The sequence below is a fragment of the Centruroides vittatus genome, unplaced genomic scaffold (assembly GCF_030686945.1).
Source record: "Centruroides vittatus isolate TY-2023 unplaced genomic scaffold, ASM3068694v2 scaffold_435, whole genome shotgun sequence".
Classification (NCBI taxonomy): Eukaryota; Metazoa; Arthropoda; class Arachnida; order Scorpiones; family Buthidae; genus Centruroides; species Centruroides vittatus.
The window spans coordinates 4,165,585-4,186,158 of record NW_027122708.1 but is presented as its reverse complement, the minus strand read 5'-3'; the positions used below and the strand labels follow the sequence as shown (position 1 = coordinate 4,186,158).

General features: G+C 28.3%; 1 protein-coding gene across 2 annotated transcripts in view; it reads left to right on the top strand.

Moving 5' to 3' along the window:
• LOC136989034 (ATP-binding cassette sub-family C member 12-like) overlaps positions 1–20,574 on the top strand; it is a 91,409-nt gene that overhangs the window by 23,379 nt on the left and 47,456 nt on the right. For both annotated transcript variants that reach the window (XM_067287080.1, XM_067287081.1), the window contains exons 4-11: positions 2,830–2,988; positions 5,194–5,341; positions 5,437–5,670; positions 6,992–7,165; positions 9,847–9,909; positions 15,408–15,492; positions 15,754–15,902; positions 18,787–18,894. In XM_067287080.1, coding sequence (XP_067143181.1) covers positions 2,830–2,988; positions 5,194–5,341; positions 5,437–5,670; positions 6,992–7,165; positions 9,847–9,909; positions 15,408–15,492; positions 15,754–15,902; positions 18,787–18,894 — 1,120 coding nt within the window. The remainder of the gene's footprint in view (positions 1–2,829; positions 2,989–5,193; positions 5,342–5,436; positions 5,671–6,991; positions 7,166–9,846; positions 9,910–15,407; positions 15,493–15,753; positions 15,903–18,786; positions 18,895–20,574) is intronic.

The following is a 20,574-nucleotide window of genomic DNA, read 5'->3' as shown; positions in this document are numbered from 1 at the left end:
GGAGTTTAGGGTAGGATCCTGCCAAGGTGTGTGTTGTCAGACACACCTCTGATTTAGACAAGAAAAACAAATAGGCAGATTAACAGTTAAGACATGAGGGTAAGAGTCACTTTGAAGTCCAGAAATGAGTCTCTCAGGAGATGAATGCAAAGTCAAGTAAAATAATTTAAGAGTAAAAAAGAAAATTTATTATGGAAAAACAAAACATAACATTTGAACTTAGTTTAAATTAATAATACATACAAAATCTGTTTTAGGGAGTTAATCTATTTTATTTGTAAACGGGGTACCTAGCGGGGGGGTATTCAAACTTCATGACTCACAACTTACCAGAAAAAGAGTTGTCTTCTTTCTAGGGGTTGACTTCCTTTCTGGATGCTGTATTGATTTTCTTCTTTTCCCTCTCTTGTTTCTGCTTTCTCTTCCTCTCTCCTTTTCCTCCACTTTCTCTCTCTTCTGTTCTCCTTCACTTTCTCTCCCTTTTTTCCCCATCTTTTTGTCTTCTTTCTCCTTCACTCAGTTCCTCACTAAGTCTCTAATTTTCATTATTCCCTTTTATTTTATTCTTAGTTTTGACCAATCATGATTTTGTTCTGGAGGAAGTTGAGGTAATTTTGTGATAAGCATGATTGGTCATCCTTTAGTCCTCCTCTCTATTGTCTATTAAGAATTGTGTGGCATAGATAGAGTAGCATCTGTCATCTAACATCATTGAAAAAGGGGAAAATGATGGTCATCCCCTTTGTCTTTTCTTTTGCATGTTGTGAGATTTATGACAATTAATGTTGTGTATCTAAAAATATGATGGTAAATGCTTATGATTCTAAATGAATAAGTTCTTCATAAAAAAATTATAAATTTGGATAATTTAATAACAAATCTTAAACTTATTCATATCAACATAAGTTTTATGATTACATTAAAATCTATTCTATAACTTATTAGTCGTAAAACATTTTAATTAAAAATTAAATATATGTATTAAAAATTAAATATATGTAAAAAAATTAAATATATTATCATTTGTTATTGTTTAAATTAAGTAATACATAATTAAAATATTCTGTAATAATTTTTACCAACTGTTTCAATTTGTTTTAGTTTTGATTTCATAAGTATCATAAAAACTTCAAATTATTTGTGCAGAAATTTAAGGTTAAGTTTAATATGGAATGGTTTAAGTTATGTTAATGATAGTGAGCATTTAACTATTATATAATTAAGAGCATACTGTATTTCTGCACATATGAGCAAGACCTCTTTTATGTGTGCATGCTCTTATGAAAAAGTTTTAAAAATAGTGAGTTTTTAGGTGCTTTGTACAATATAGTGCTGATTTCATGTTATCTATAAGACCATGCTCAAGTAAAAGAGCTTGCTCTAATAAGTGCAGAAATATGGTGTAGTATTGGAAGCATGTTTTTTATTTTGACTTTTTATTAAAAATAAAAAGCCAAAACTTGTCAATGTCTTGAATATATACTGTATTTTTGGGCTGAAATTTGAAAAAAACTGTAGGCCTATAAATTCTTATTGTCGTCCAACTGTCTGTCCTTCCTTAATTTCGAGAACAGAGTTAGATAGATGAAAGTCGAGACCAGATATGGAAAGCTTAAGGGTAGGAGGCCCTGATTAACTATATGCAAACGTCTAATGCAAACCAGAAGTTATGTTATTTCAATTCAAAAATTTCCCCTGAAAGGAGTTAGATAATTAAAAGCTTTTTTAAAAACATTCTTGAAACATCATTCAATTTCTGGTAGAGAGAACTCATCTTTGTTATTTTCACAGGATCTGCTTCATAAATTAATCATAATCAGAAAAAGAGGAGTTGACTTCCTTTCCTAAGATGAGATGATTAATTTTCTTCATTTGTTAACTGATTCTGCTTCTTTTGTTCTGAAGAAGATAGTTCGTAATAAATAAGTATCGAAACAAGATGGCAACAAAAATCCAGTGTAATTTGATAAGTGGTCTATATGCACTTTTGAGCCAGTTTATTAACTATTTTCTTGAATATTAGTTTTGTAGTTTACCACTGGAGCACTGAGAGTAAATTGTTGATGATTCCTCTATACATTACTGCTATGAGTGTGCTCTTATAAGTGAAGCAGGATGTTTGTTTAAAAAATGTAAAAACAGTAATTTTCACTTATATGAGCATGAAAATATGGTATAAGTTCTTTAAGTAATGTTAAAATAGAAATTTTTTTTGTTTGAAAATTCTTAGATTGTTATTTTATCTACAGAAAATACTCTATTTATGTTAACAGATTTATTATAAAAAACATACAGCATAAATTAATACAATAAAACTTTTTTAATGGTGAACTATATTGAATTCTGTTATTTTAAATCACTTAAATAGATCTGATTATCTTAAATTTTAGAAAAAGTATAGCAAAGTACAACAATTAAAATAACTAATGGAGTTTTTGTAAAGTTTAAGTGAAAAAAAAAATTAATTTGTCTCATAATTAAAGGGTCACCTTTATTTAGAGGCCATTTTTGTGTGATCTTGAAGGCCCTTTAAAGCTCTTTTCACTGTAACTAAAACTCCTTTTTACTATTTTTTTATTTGATTATTAAATTATAATGAACCAGATATACCTTACCTTAAAAGTGAATAAATTGATTAAGTAATTAAATTATTATGCCTTTGTGTCCTTAATTATAGCTTAAATTTATCTTTGTAAACTAAGTACATTTATCAATTAACAGGAATAAGTCCTGTTAATTGATAAATGTACTTAGTTTACAAGATTAAGTAATTAATTTTGAAATAATATATAACGTTGCATTTAAATCTCATTTATTTATTTTTTAAAGTCCTGGCAGTATGATGCCTGTTGATCAAGCTGGATGTGTAGGATTTACATGTTACTCTTGGTTATCACCACTTATTTGGCGAGTGTTTCGTAAGGGAGTTGATGAAAAAGATATGTATCAGTGTTCACCTTATGATGGAACTAGAGTGAATGGTGCAAGGTAATTTCATTTTAACTAAAATTAAAATACATGTTTAAATATATGAAATAATAATAATCATATTAGTAAAAGAAAGAAACAATATTCCAAATCTATTTTCTTTGAATTTTTTTATCAGATAAAATATTTTTAATATATATTAAAAAATTAGCTAATTTTAAATCAAAGTTTTTTAAAAGCTCTTTGTTGCATTAGTTATATTTACAGTATTACCAAACAGATTATTCAATGAAAATCTTACACTTTTTTTTTTAAATTTTTAAATTTTTTTTAAATTCAATTGTTTTTGATGAGACAGAGTTGTTAAACAAACTAAAGATAGTTTAAATACAAATAAACTTACTCATATTATCAATTTATGTTTTAAATGTATGAAGGATTTCTATTATAATTTCATGTCTTTACAAATATAAACATCCACAACAAACCCGATATCCCTCCAACTGCCATATATCCTGCCATATGTTTCTTCCAGTTTAGTCTAAAATTATTTAATTAAATTATAATAATTAAATTTATTAGTAAGTTATATTAAATTTAATAAATAGGGCCAAATTTATTAGTAAGTTGCCAAATTATAGTCCGTAGATATATGGCAGTTGGAGGGATAAATCTTTACAAAGCTAATATGGCATAAGCAGGATATTTAGACTTTAATTATAGCACTTTAACATTCAGAAAGTCTACCATGGGATAACACTGCTCCCAGCAATTCTCAATTTCATCACAGGCTGTTAAAAAGCAAACAACAATAACTTTCTACGATAATTATGCATAATTAAATTAAATGCCCTTGACAACTAGATGGAACATAGTATTTTTAGAAGATGATTATGTTAACCAAAAAGTGCATTGAATATTTTAGATACAGATAATATGCAACGAGATCCATTTACAAATATCTACACATCAGTATCTTTCTTATTAATGCATCCAATCATAACAGTTTGCTTATGAATTTGCAGCATCTCCACCACTCTAGCTTCTTAACAATCTTGGCTTTGTTCCAATAAATGTTGCATTGTCATTTCTGCAAGTTAGAAATGATATTCTATGAGATATTTGAATTTAGTGAAATTTTTCTGTAGCATACATTATAATAATTTCATTATTTCTGTATTTCTGTATAAACATTATAATAATTTCATTATTTCTGTAGCAAACATAATCAATTTCATTATTTGAGAAAATGTATATATTGTTCACTATATTCTTATAATTAAAATTATCTGAACTGATGATAAAATTTAGTAATAACACATACTCAAACTGACATGTTTAGAAATCAAGAATAGTTACTCTTAGGTCCTTTTCAGAAGTGTTGTCAAAGTCTACAACTAGATGAACATAATGAATAATAACATAGAATATATTGCAACAAACTATTCTTATAATAAATATAATATAGGCATTAGTTTGAATACTTTATTACTTACTTGTGCTGAGAACAACTGCAATTTAGTTCTTAAAAATAGTTTATTAAGGATTCAAAACCTGAAAATTTTTTAAAACTTCATTTGAAATGCACATGAATTTAAATGTAGTGCCAGAAGTTGTATAGATTACTCCCTATAGAATTTTGGGACTTTGAATATATATCTTAACTCGGGATTGAGACGAGTTCAACGATACCCTACTTTTGGATCGGAGACAAAAAATAAGAAAGTTATTATATTTACGATTTCTTGCTTTTCACAATGCATTCTTCTCCATTTTAGAGTTTTCCACTAAGTGGTGCTGCTCGTAGTTCAGTGTATGTTTCCTTTTTCTTCTTTCGTTCAAGAACTACCACGAATCAATAACTAGTGATGTTAAACACTGGGTGGCCTGCCGGCTGCTCCTCTCCGGGAGGAGTCCGTCAGGAGCACAAACAGTCAAACGCCACCTAGTGGAAAACTCTAAAATGGCATAGAATGCATTGTGAAAGGCAAGAAATTGTAAATATGATAACTTTGTTATTTTTTATCTCCGGTCCAAAAGTAGGGTATTGTTGAACTTGTCTTGGTCTGCTTGGTTAAGATATATACTCAGTCCTGAAATTCCATTGTACCTAACGTCTACCTCTAGTAACAAATTACTTTATATCAATCATTTAATTAGCCAATTTATAGCCTGATTTTTTAGGCAATTGTTGATATTTCATTAACAGTATTTATATAAAATATATAATTTTTGATTAAATGAATTAATAAGAATATTTTTCAGGCTTTATACTATTTTGGATCAAGAAATGAATAAAGATGATTTAAAGAAGAATTTTCTTTTGAGCCTTGTTTTAAAATTTATTAGAACTCGTCTTATTGTTTCTTGTTTAATATATCTGGCTTGTTGTCTGCTTGGATTAATAGGACCGGTATTATTTTATTTAAATATAATATATAATTTTTACATTTTATAAAATTATCCACAATAAAATTTAAAAGTTTATGGTTTTATTTTATTTTATAGACATTATTCATGAGATGGCTGTTAGAATACATTCAGTCACCTGAGGTGGATCATATTAAAGGAATAACGTGGACTGCAAGTCTTATAGTTTGTGAGATATTTCGTGTCTTTTGCTTTTCTCTGATGTGGGCTGTTAATATACGAACATCTGTGAGGATTAATACTGGAATCATGTCCTTGTTATATAGAAAATTAATCTTGTTGCAAGTTGTTACAGCAAAGTCTATAGGAGAAGTAAGTTTAAAAACTTATCATTTGTTATTGATTATTATTATTATTATTATTACTTTGATATTTATTATAAATAATTAGAATTAAAATTTATTTTAAAATATTTATAATTGAAATTATTTTTCTGTATTGTCTCAATCTTCCATGTGCTTCCTGGTCATCTTTCTTTCCTTTTCATTTATTTAAGAAATAATTAATTTTTAAGCAAATGAAAAGTTGATATTAAAATTTTGGATTATTTGTTTAAATAAAAAGTTTATTCTTGTACAAACTAAATATGATATAACAGAATGATTATATTTGGCCAAAAATAATTACTTTATTATCTTAAATTTATTATACAGACTTTCAAGCTCTGGTATTCAGGTTTCAATAAAAATTTATTACAGTTATCCTTCATATTGCCTTCATGATTAGTTTTTCTGCCACAATAGTTCACTTTGCATTTTTCACTATAGTGTAATTTAAAAAAAATCAAGAGATAATGAATTGAATTGCCAAACATTTGCATCTATAAACCAATATTGTGCATGTGTATTGCAATTCAACTAGTGTGTGCAACTAGTGCTGCAAGCATTTTGATTTTTAAATGTACAGAATTCAAAACATCATAAATAATAATGAAAAGGCAGATAATATACCAAAACAAATGTAACTTTACATCAAGCACTGTGCATTTAAAATTTCACGAACAAAAAATAGTATAATGCAATTATTGTATTTAAAGGAAAATTAATTTATTCAAAATTTGTTTTATAATGAGAAAATCAGTTCTGTAGACTAAATGTGGTTAGTACAGAAAGTTTTTTTAAAATGTTAACCTTTTTTGGTTTTATAATGATTATATTGGTGTAAAACAAAATTTTTTTAATAGAAAATTATTGAAGAATGACATCATGTTTTATTCTATTGAGTTTATATAAAATTACTTCTTTATATTTAAACTTAAAAATGTATACTAAAATGTCAGATATATTAAGATGATTTCACTAATTTTTTTGTGAATGATGCAATTATTAATATAAATTAAAATGTAAAATATAATATTTGAAGATAAAATTAAAATCTTAATCTTATATTCAAATATCTTTTTTATATAATAATATAATGAAATATCTATATTTTATCATATTAGTTTTTCTGCCACAATATTATCCATATTAGTTTTTCTGCCACAATAGTGATTTTAAAAAATTACTTTTTATTGCAGTAATAATGGTATTTTAAAATAATAATTTCAGATTTTATAATTTTAATTGTCCTTATGAATAAAAAAATGTTTTAATACTTTTTAGTTATTATAACAACTTTATTTTGTTTTCAGTATGTCAATAATTTTGCAAATGACTGTCAAAAGATATTTTTAATGGTATATAATTTGCCATTATTAATTGGAGGACCATTTATTATTATTGGATCAGTCATTTATTTATGGTGGTTAATAGGACCTTATTGCCTTCTGTCATTTGCAGTATTTTTATTTTCTTATTTTCTTCAGGTATGTAATAACATGTCATAATAATATATTTAAATTAAATTTTAAAATTAAATCATTTTCATGCTTGGATTTTTTACTACAGAGTCAAACCCTGTTTATATGTTTTTCAGTTGTACATTTTTTTTTGAAATTGTGTCTTAAATAGTTTCTGAACAGTACCTTCTCCATTATAAAACACTTCAGTTATACGTTTTTCATTTATGTGACATTTTTTGATATCTATAACATATTTTTTCTGATGTATTATTCACTTTAAAATGGAAAAATTTTAAGGGAAATTTAAACTCGGCTTAGTCCACACTGACAAAGCAAAATGCAAAAAGCAAAGTAAATATGAAACTTGTGATACTGTTCTGGCAATTTTCCTTTTTAGCAAATCACTGTGCCAGTCCAGTGAAAATTTTCAGTTTTCACATTTTTATAATGTGAACCAATTTAGCTACATGAATAAAAATTGCTTTCTGGTTTTATTTGTTTTCACTATTTGCTGTCAGTGTGAGCTAATTTTTAGAATAATTCTTCATTCTTTTGTGAGTAGAGTTTTGCCAGAAGGAAACAGTATAAGAGGACACCATTGAAAAAACAAGAAACAAACAAAACTTTCTCAGTTTTTTAAAATTATAGGACTTAATTTCGTGCTATTTTACATTTTCTTTTATTTGTTGTTCAACTGTATTATATAGTATATAACTTATAGTAAATTGAAACTTGTTTGTTATGAATTACACTTACAAATTCAGTTGTACAGTGTTAATTTGAGCCATGCCATACTATGTATGACTATAGTCACTCTGAAAACAATTCAAAAGTAGTTTCACATGTACATTTCTCCCACTTATACAATATTTTTTCAGTTTCCTTGAAAAATGTATAAATGGGATTCAACTGTATATATAATTCTAATATCAAATGATATGAATGAAGGATGAAGGTCACTAAGAAAGTTTTGACATACACTTAAAAATTTGTAGATTAAAGTTAGTGATAGTATTCAGCAATGCTTTCATCCATTGTTTGAAGGGGGAGTCCTTATGGGTAGCCCTATAGCTAGCCTTCTTGAGAGTTTATTCTCAGGATATTAGAACAATCTTACTCCCAAGAAGATCAAAGATAACACTTTACTTTATAAAAAATATATAGATGATATTCTGATCATTAGGAACACCAAATCCAAAATTAACAAGTTCATTTGCATAGTCAACAAAAACCATTATGACCTAAAATAATAATAGACAAGATAAGCGACAACAATGCACACTACATTGATCTAGACTTAATGCTTAAAAGAAGTGGAAATATATAGGGCTCTAAGTGAAACTAGCATTTCACTCTGTATATACCTAAGTACTCAAACAATACTTTCCAGTACAAAATGGCAGCCTTTATTTAGGCAGTACAAAACTCAGCTATTGGTATAATGATATAATATACAATAGATTAAATCTATAAGATAGTCTGACCACTCTCTGCACCACACCCAAGCTTTATGCTCTAAATTTCAAAAGATAAAATATTTATATTTGGGTCAGGAGAATTGTCTTCAATGCTTACCTGTCTGGTGATGAAGGCAGCTTCTCATGAAACTGGGTATCTCAGGAGATGAGTCCTGAGTCTAGAGAGGGAGTGAAGAGTTAGGGGGACAGAATGGCTTGAGACAACTGTGAGGTCTTCCTGTTTTGGCCTTAAGAGAGCTAAGACAGGAAGACCTGTTAAGCTCAATTTTTGGCTACTTTCATTAATCATTCACTTTCCAATCAGAATGTTTCTTCGTATCTGACATCAGAAGTGAGAAGGCACTTCAGATTGAAGATGGCTCACCCTTTTCTAAGAGTTCATTTCCATCTTTCTTTCACTTACCAGATTACTTTTTATCTCCCAGATATTACCTTACTTTGAAATTCCTCTGGATGCAGAAATGCAGCATTACTCCACTAAGGTGGTGAGTCAGTTGATTCCGCCTATTATGTTTTGGATATTAGAGTGCATGACTCACTCCTATCTTTACATTTCTTAAAATATGTTGAAATTTGTTATAAAATTATATAGTTGTATAAGTTACATTAATATGAACAATATAACTATCAATGGAAATATATGAAATTTCAAAAATGTTTAATAAAAAATAAAATTGATAAGAAGACAAAAGAAGACATTTTATTTTTAAATAGTGTAAACAAATGAATAATTATAAAGTTCAAAACTAAACAAATGGCACTTAAAGTGTTCATTCACATGCAATTTGTTTTACAGGCATTCAGTGTTAAAATTTGTCTTATAGAATATATATATATATATATGACATTTTGAGATTTTGATTTTTTTTGGTAATATAAGCTCATTCCACTGGACTATTCACACTTTTGGTAAGAAATCTGCTTTCATTCAAACATTTCATGTCAATGAGACCAATTTATATATATATATAAATAAATTAAAAATAAATAAATATATATATCTAAACCTAATAAATCATTTAATATTAAAATCAAATGTACAATAAAAATTCAATAGCAATAAAACTTTTTAAATATATATATATTTAAAAAGTTTTAATATAAATAATTTAAAAGTAAATAAATTTTTATTGTACATTTGATTTTAATATTAAATGATTTATTAGGTTTAGAAAAATTGGAACATCAATTTTACTTATTGACTAATGTTATCAATTTAATTTTCAGTATGGTATTGCAAGGTTAAGTGGTCGTTACCGTAAAAAAGTTATAGAAATAACAGATCAAAGAGTGAGTTAATTTTGTTAATATTCTGTGAGATTGATTTTTCAAAGACTGAATTATATTTAAATTAAATTTATCATAATAAATATAATTGTTACTTTCTTTCTTTAGAAATAATATAAATATCAAAAAACCTTAAATAGTTAAATTCAAATGACACAAAATGCTGCTAAATATTGCAGGTTACTGCTCTGTTTTATTGCAGTAAAATATTTTTGAAGGCAATACACATTTGATCATCAGATCAGCAAAAATGTTTGAAGAACAAGATTTCATTAATTGATTTAAATTCAAAACCATAAACATTCTAATCACAAGCCAAATTTAAGAAGTTATCTAATAAATTTTAAAATATGGTAAAATCTCACTAATCCAGACTACTATCTTGCATTGTGGATTTTTTAAAATAATAAATTTGTTGATTCTTAACAACAGTTATCTTACTCCTAGACAAATGTGTTAGTATGTGATTGAGGAATAGTTAGAAAAGGAATTTGCAATTCCTTTTCTAACTATTCCTCAATCACATACTAACATGACACTCAATCACATGAAAAATGAGTCTTTTTTCAAGCTAAAATTAGAAGATGTTGGCAATGACAAGAATATTGCTACTACTACTATTGCATATGAAAAGTTTATCATATCATTGTATTTGTTAATTGTGAAAGTGCACAGTAAAATTTGACTTTAGATAAAGTTTACTTTTCAGATCCATATAATATGCATTTGAGTAAGAACCTTGCTAATTCAGACTAATTCAAACTAGGCTTTCCCCCAATTAGTCTGAATTAGTAAGGTTCTACTGTATTTATTTTACACTCGACTGAAAGCTACTTGTGTAGCAGAAATGTAAAGTAACTAATTTACAAATGCTTTTTTTTTTTTCTACTACAGTTTGGTTTAATGTAGTATGTTATTTTTTTAAACTTTGTACAAATGTATCTAGTGAATTAATTTTAATTTTTACTAATGTAATAAGACTTATTTTTATTATTTTGCATTTAAGAGGCATATTATTTTAAATTCTCTCAAAATTAAATTGGATAAATCATCATAATTATTTTGTTTTTTTAATTTAATGTTCTGATAATTAATGCAGACACTTATTGACAGTTGCAGGTAACCTTTTAAATTACATGCTAATCTTTACATTTTTCTATAAAAATATTTTAAGTAAAAATTTTAAAACTAATGTTAATTGTTTGTGAATAATTACTGTAAAATGAAACATAGAGGACAATCATGAAATGTTTGTAAAGGGATTGGTTTGAACCCTAGTGTAAAAAAATGCTCATTAAATGCAATAATGTCATAACTGAAAAATGGTGATTTTTCCAGATGAAGCATTTGAAGTTTTGATTTGTCCATGTAAAAAAATTTTGAAATATTGCTTTCTAGTGGCATTTTACTCAATCTCTTAATAAGTATTGTACATGCAAAGTCCATTCCACCAGTATGAATAACTCAAAAATGATGATTTTTGAGTTATGTTATTGCAATTAATGAGCAGTAATATCAACCAACACCAACATAAATTAAATTTTAAAACATTTTGTGATTTTAAAATGATGTGTTAGGTAAAATTTATTATTTTGTGTGTTAAGTAACACATTGATTTTTAAAATCACCTTTTTGTAATTTGATATTTATACAATTTTTAAAAATACTGTATTTACTCGCAAATAAGACAATCTTGCATATAGGACAAGGTGTGACTTTAAAGATCAAAATAAAGAAAATTAGATTTATTAATACAATTCTAATTTTATTTCGTTTAATCACAAATAACATATTAAATGCACATAAATGCACACGTTGTCCCGCAAAAACGACTGGCACTTTAAACTTTTAAGAAAAAATCTTGTAAAATCAACAATATAATTTGTTCATGTAAAATTGGGAACCTTTTTTTGCCTCTTCGTTGATTACACTTATGAATTTCTTCGAATTCTGATTTCCAAATAATCATCTGTTTTCATGTGGGAATGGTTTAAAATCTATATCGGGCTCCTGTGTGATTTTGGAATTTCAATTTGGAATTCAACTTAAAAGGTTTGCTTTTCCTATTGCTATTCATCTGCTTCTGATGATACACAAGAACTATTCAAACGAATCAGATAAATATTTGTGGTTTTAACACCAGAAGGTAAGCATCCAGTAAAAAATGCAAACACACAGTTTACAAAAATTATTGCAAAAACGCACAAAGAATCCTTTGCTCACACGTATAGGATGACCAAGGATTTTGAAGCAATGAAAAATGAATAAAAACCTTGTCTTATATGCGAGTAATCATGGTATTTTAACTCCTTTTCTTTTCCTCACAACTACGTTTTACATCCTCAATTTTGAGGACAAATGTCAATGAGCTAGTCTATGGTTAGGTGCCGGCAAGCAATTTTTAGCCAACCTATTGATTGATCAGCCAATCAACATTATGCATTCACTACTGCAACTGTGAGATCTGGGAGACATTTCTCTTTCCTATGGGAAAGTTTATTTGATAAACCACAACGACTAACTGTTGGTGTGTGTGAACATCATCACCTAAACAATTACACAGTAAGGAGAGTCGAATAACAAAGGGAAAAATTAAACTTTCCACCCCAAACTGTCAATTTCTCACAACTCTAGTTGGCCTGCCAATGACACATCTGGATTGACATCATAGGAGTGACCTAAAGTCACCTGATCAAAATTACCACATATAACAGACTCTCACCCGAGGATCTGGGCAGACACACCTCAAAGAGCATGGACCAAAGCCTTGTCTCTTCTTTCTTCTGAAACCCATCTCCAGAAAAACTCCTGGATGATACACTACCTGAACAAGATCCAAAGACATTGGGGCTCTTAGTCTTGTTTTTCGTGTTACAACTCCCAACGTGTTGAAGGTGTCACATGGTATCATCTCACTGACATCAAATTGGTAGTCTTGAGTTATAACTCGCATGCTTTCCCATCTTACCAAAGTGAGTAGGAGCTGTGAGCTCCTACTCACTTTGAGTTGAGCATGTGAGATCTCTACACAAAAGTGAAAATGGCTGACGGATATGTTATTCTGATTGCAACTGAACCATTAGAAAGAGCCGAAAGACGTTGTTTAAGGCAACAAATTTTTCAACCACAAGTAGATACCTTCTCTTTTCCATTTCTTTTCATGTCAAGCCAGCACTAATAAAAAAAATTTAATTCATAATTGATAAAATTATACAGCAAATTTTTTCAAAAATAAAAAGAAGTATCTAATTCATTGAAAAAGAGAATTAAAATGATAGTAAATTGTATGTATAAATTATTAAGAGCACAGACACTATATTAAGATTATTTATTAATCAGAACTGTTAAGTTCATTGAACAATTTAAGAAATAGATCAAGGAAGAAAACTACATGAAGAAAGAATTAAATTAAAATACTTACTTTTTTCCATTCCACAACACACATTTTTTAGCTTCAACACATATTTAATTTTTCAACTAATTCTCTCCACAAATCGAATTATCTTATTCTTTTAAATTTGTTGTCAAATTTTTCATTGTTCATTATCTTATTATTTTCTATATATGTTACTAATATTTCTTTTTGTTCTTCACTTATTTTTTAAAAATAAAACATTGGAGGTTTCCATTTTTTTTCTGCATACTATATTGCTATAAGACAAAACTACCTGTAACACGTGTAAATTCATGTTGATTTGTTTACAACTTGTTACAGTTAAGTTAATTGGTTGAATCATTATAGTCGCAAACCCAGATGCATTGTAAATAATCCTATCATGCTTAACAACATACATAACCAAGTGAGTATGACAGATTTCTGCTTGCCTTTAGAGTTTGCTTGATGGGTCTAACTCGAGACTACCAATTATGTGAGTCATAGTAACATGAGCGAGTTCAATTGACATCAATTCGAGTACAACACGAAAAACTCGAGACTAAGGGCCCAGGTATTATCTCCCACAGATATTATACTTAGAGCATTGTAAACTCTCTCTTGGGCAAATTAGAGATAAGTAAGTAGTATATAGTCAATATATTTTAGTCCATAAACGGATTATCAGACAAAATGTTGTTTATGCCTATGTGTAGACTTAGTGTAGATGTTATTATGTATTCATTGTTTCATTTAGCTTATTAAACTGTTATTTATAGTTAACTTGCCTAAGTCTCGCCTTATTCGGAAATTGGACTCTCCTATCAATGAGTCCACTTCCCCTCCCCACTCAACACCTAGATAAAGCCTTCCTACTCAACATTGGTTTACTATACTCACGAGTTAGGACACATATTATAATTATCTTAACTTGTGTCAGGAATCCTAGACTATTGGAAGATCTTGATGATCTTCCTGTTAAACTAAACCAAAGTCATCCAGAGATGCTGTGAGTGAACTTCACAGGTCCGATGCCAGAAAAATGGTGGATCGTGCAACCACCTCGGCTTCTTACACAACCAAACAGACAGCTGACCACTTGTGCATATATAACTAAACTATCACATATTTTAACTTGGTCTCATCATGGATTTTGAAAAGGTGGCATATGTGCATGCTCTAGATATTTGAAAAAGAAAAATAAAACTAGGGAAAAAATGCTGGGTGCATCCACTTACTACTAAATGTTTGAAAGTGTAATTCTACAAACTGTGTCAAGGATTACAGTGTCATCCCCACACATTTGTTAGTAGTAATATACTGTGTGAATTTTTAAACCATGACTTATTAATAAACATAGTGAAAAAATATATTGAATAATCAAAAAGATTTTTATCTTCACAATTCATTATTTTAATTACCATTGACAAATAAAAAAAACAAATCTTCAGAAATGACCTATTATTTGAGGGTTACCTCTGTAAAAAACTGTAAATTGGTTTTAAAAAGTCTTCTGGCAATGATACCATAAATTAAAACATAAAAAACCTATCTTATAACATAATTTAATAAAAAATTATATTGAATATTATAAATTTGCTTCTTCTTACCTCCTTGTGAAGACATCCCAACACTACTATAGCAAATACTAAAACTTAACTGAATGGTCTAACTGTTTAGTTGGAAGTGAGCATGGACACATCTAAACACACAATTCACATTGTAGTTGCACAATCATTCAGTTTGAGCTACAATATAAACTAAATAATCAGCTGATTGAACTGTTGCATATGAGCATAGGAATTTGTAGGTATTAATTATGCAACTAAATAGTCAGGGAACTAAAAATTGCACGTCAGAGACTAGCCTAAAAATAAAAACAAAGTATAAAATAATTATAAATAATTGTAATTTGAACAGTACCATTTATCATTTTTCAATTTTCATTTTAATAATTTTGATTGTGTAACAAAAAAGTTATTTTGAATTACATTTATGTTCAGTTTATAAATTATCATATTTTATAAATTTTATTGTATTTAGTGATAATTTTAGTTTTTAAAATAATTTACAGTTAATGTAAATGCTACACTTAATAATTATATTAATTTTTTGAAAATAAATTTAGGTTAGCCTGATGACAGAGTTTTTAAACTACATCAAATTAATTAAACTTCATGCCTGGGAAAAACCAATGACAAAAAACATAACTGGTAAGTAAAAAATTAAAAAAAAATGTTTTAAGTATACACATAATAATAAGTAAATAAATATTATTGTCATGTAATAATAATAATAATAATAATAATAATAATATGTTAAATATGGTTGCTTTCTGTAATATGATATGTGCTTTTATGAAGCATTAATGTTTCAAGATTTTTGTGTAGTGTACTATGTATTTTTCTACATCAAATATTAATTCTATTTTGTTAGATTAATTTTAAATGTAAAAATGTTTTTATTTATTCTAGAAACTAGATCCAAAGAGCGAAGTTTACTAGAAAAATGTCAATATTTACAAGTACTAAATACAATAATATCTGGAGTTTCTCCTTATATTGCCACTATAATTACTATAGTTGCATATACTTTATCAAAGAATGATTTAAGGCCATCTGAGGTAAGTTTTAAATTTATTATTTTATTATTTATGTATAAAATTGAAATTTTAATGAAAATTGTGTGCGCGCACGTGCAGTCGTGCCTGTGTGTGTAATAATTAATTAAGAACTATTCCAGAACATCTAATATAGATTGTAATGGGAAAAATAGTTTCACAAATCACTACCAGAAGAAATTTAGCACTGAAAGCAAGGAGAAATCACTGACTCTAATCTCTAAGAATTCAATTGTAGGAAAAATGAATTGGAAATTAATGCAAAGGTTAATCAGTAAATTTTATTGTACTATTGATATACACAAAAGAGTTAGTATGCTACAGAGACTAGATTGTTCAACATTGTACTTATTGCAGTTTGGAGGAGGCTCATTAAATGCAGTGACCCAATGTAAAAATGGGATAAGCTAAGTGAAGAAAAAGCTATAGTGAAAATTAGTGAAGACTACAATGGACAATGTTAATGTTTTCTGATCTGATATTCTGAGCATTATATTTGATTAACGACATGTTCAGTGGCAAAATACAACTAGTTTGTAGTGATGCAAGCAAATTATCTTTCAAAGCTTCCAAATTAAATATATCTGTAAAAAGTAAATGCTTTTGAAGTGTCTAAATAACCAAAAATCACAGAATTAATCATTTGTGACATATGATTATCAGTTGAAGGAGGTGACATGTTTTTGGAAATAATAGTGAGGTTGTGGCCAAAGTTTTCAACACGAAAACATGAACGTCGGATGTTCAGCGCCGCCTTCCTGTAAGCTTAGAAGTTTGACAATAGTGTTTGGAACATCAGTGGAATCATGCTTGACGTTCTGATATATCCACGACAATATCCAGCAATTCACTGGGAAAAGAATCAACATAATAAGTGACAGCAAAACAGTACTGCATCAGATAAAAAAAGGAAACTGTAAACTCCCCATCATAAGTAATTGTCTGGACACATTAAGCGCCCTTGCCGGTGTGATTCTCATTACCTTTTACTGGGTCAGGGGTCACTCTGGCAATATTGGAAATGAAACAATGGACAATGTGGCAAAGAAGGCACGTAAAGTAACCTCCAAGTACTCCTAAACCTCCGTTCCCATCTCCTTCCTCAGAAAGAAACTCACCGCCATCACTATGTCAAGGTGGCAAAATGATTGGGACAGTAGCCATACTGGACGAAATACCCACAGCTTCCAGATGTCAACAGTAGGTCCCGCCTCACTTTCCTCAGTGAGCTGCAGATTCTCACAGCCCATGGCAATTTTAAGTGCTACCTACATTGCTTTCTAAAGAAGGGAAATGGATTTTGTGACTGTCTAGTAAGGGAGAGGGACGACCCTTTCCACCTCATATTTACTTGCACCAAGTTCATACATCATTGTTCATAACTGAGAGACCTGACTACCCAAAAAGGGCACAACTGGCCTTGCCACCTTAGCGCATTCCTCGAGGACAAGGACATATACACCAAATTCGTCAAATTCATCAACAACCTAAATTTAGCAGACTATCATCTTCCAACTGCTACTCAATACAGTATGCCAGCTAACTCACCGGATAATCACAGACTCCATAACATCAGGACCCAAGGACGGCAACCATCAAAGAACCACATTCTTCAAGGACTTATTCGGATAACTCCAAAAGGGTGCTAATCCTTCTTTGTAACGCTCTTCAGCACCCATCCTATGACTTCAATTGAAATGTAAGCCAAACCAATGCACCAATATTTTTGTTCAGATGTATCATCTAAGAGTCATTATGTACAGATATTGTAAATTGTAATTATGTAATTCTATGTCTTAATAAATGGATCCCAGCAGGTGCCCTCATTCTCCTTTTTCCCCTCTATTACCATTCCCTAATCCCCCCTCCCTTCCCACCTCCTGACCCCTTCTGACCCCCTCCTTTCTTCTTTCTCCTTTCTAGGGCTATACCTTCGAGTAAGGCCTCACTCTCCTTTTACCAACAGAAGAATGAAACAATTGTTCCAAACAATTGTTTCCTACTAAAGTAAAATGCAAATTTGTTTGGTACATGACTAATAAATCTTACTAGTTTTGAAAATTAAGTTTTTGCTTACTGTTGATATTAAATTCTAAATATGTTTTTTAATATTTTTCCTTATTCTTAAAAAGATGAAGTGTAATTAAATAATCAACAACTTTCTGGAAATGTTTATTTCAAGTTTTACAGTTATACATAAACATAAACACTGACTTAACATTATTTTATAACAATTTATACTACAGAATTGAAGTTTTGAATCAAACAACAAAAAAATACTCAGTAAAAGCAGATTCAAGATGGTCATGTTATGAATTGGTAGTGTCAGAAAACAAATAATTTGCCAGAAATATAATATACATGTCAAATGGCTAATGCAAAAATAACACTGATATATGTAGTTAATATAAAGCATTTGTATGTAGAAAGGATTGTTTATCAATATAAAGCATTATGTTTAATATTCGATAACTATTTTATATTTCATCAATATAAAATACAGTTTCAGATATTAAATAAAAAAAAAATACACAGAAAGTGTTTTAATTTCAAATATTTATACATTTTTATTGCATTTAACTAAAAGTAATGTAGGTGAAAATATATTTATGAAGAAAAATTTTCATTATTTTTAAGGAATATATATTGAAACTGATCAAAATGACTGGCAATGGCAATTCTAATTAGTATACGATAATCAATGGTTTTAGTGTTAAATGAGTGAAATTTCATAACAGTAGCAACTTTTTATTTTATAGACAATGAAATCAGAAACTAATGTTTTTTGCTATAAATTTAGAATATCATATTTGAAATAAATTTTATAAATAAAAAATTAATATTTATTATGATAAATAGCAATTAAACTTTTGTAATTCTATTTCAGGCTTTTACTTTGATTGCAGTGAATTTTATAGCTGCTCATGGAATTAAGACCCTTCCTCTTTCCATTAGGGATGCTATAAATGGTAATATAGCTATTAAAAGACTTCAGGTATATATCAGCTCAAATTCTGTATTAGATATTTTAAAACTATTTTTTATTTATACATAAAATATTTATAAATAAAAATTGGCATTGGAAATAAAATTAAAATGAGATGTTAATTCTTTTAAAAATCCTTAATTATAAATTAAGTACTTTTTGAATATAGAATATATAGAAATCTGGGAATTACAATGAATCCTAAAAAAAGTCTTATGATATATGTAACAATATTTATTTTTTCCTTCCCAGAAGTAATTTTTACAAGTCTGTAAAGATTTACCCTATTATTGATTATTTAATTGGAAATAGAAATAGTTAACATCAATGGTTCTCAACCTTTTGAACTAATGGCATATGCACAATTTTTGGTGACACAGTAACAGACTAATGTTTCATTGAAAGATGATATAAGTATAAATGAAAAGTGACATTAAATATCTGTTTTTTTTTTTAATGTAAAAAACATATAAATAATAATAACAAGTAAAGAAACAACACTTTAAAATTATTTTTCAAAATTTTATGTCATTTCTATGAGAAGTTTGTAGCATATCAGTTGAAAACCATTTGTTTAGATGAAAAATAAAATCACTAACCCAATGTTTAATTAATGCCAAACAATCTGTTGTATTTGACACAATCATATTGTAATATTAGAACAACAATGATCAGATTAGATATTTTCAAAAATTATCTCTTCATTGAAATTGATTTGTTTTTGAATATCAACAAATCAAGTTTAAACCTTTAGAAATAATTTAGTAATTCTTTTTATTCAGTGCTTTTACAGAAGCTTCCATTTTCAGAATCTTCATTAAAATAATAGGATGTTTATTAGAAATCAAACCTCCAAAGACTAGACCCTTTTTCCACAGTATGTATGCATTATCATTTGATGGGATCAGTGTGATTTAAGTGGAAAAAAATGGAGGTGAAGCTATTAACTGTCCAACGTCAAAGCTGTGCTTGGAGTGTTTTCTTGTTTTATATATAATTCTGAGGGTTTTTTTTAATTTTTGTTTTGATCTGGGTTATTATCCAAAGCCAGGCTTTTGGTACTTTTCCCCCTCAGTATTGATGATTTTTTTTACAGCATACACTTTAATTGCTGTTTTGTAACTTCTGCTAATGTTGCTATGTCTGATATGGACTTGATTTTTGTATGATTATTACTTTGTCATTTGATTTCAATATTTTTCTATAAAGCACACTTCTAACACTGTATTTATAAATTTTTGATATTAGATCTATATTCTTGTGATCTTTTTCTAAGGCTTTTGTTTGTGTTCATTTTCTTCTTCTATTTTTTTATTGAGCTGCAATTTGAAAAAATTATAGATTTATAAATTCCCACTGTTGTCTGTCTGTCCATCCATGTCTGTCTGTTTTTCTTTAATCTTGAGAATGATGTTAGATAAATGAAATTCAAGACCAGATATGGAAAGCTTGGGGGCAAGAGGCCTGATTAATGGTATATGAACTTCAGATGCAAACCGGAAGTCATGCTATTTTAATTAAAAAGTTTCCTCTGAGACTGCCAAAGCATATTAGAGAGCTTTAAATGATAATTAAGTACATTTTGGACAATAATAAAAATGCTTAGGTATATATAGTAGACTGGAAAGGGTGTTGATTAAAATGGCGATGATAGTTGTACAATTTAAAAATATATAGAAAAAACTGAAA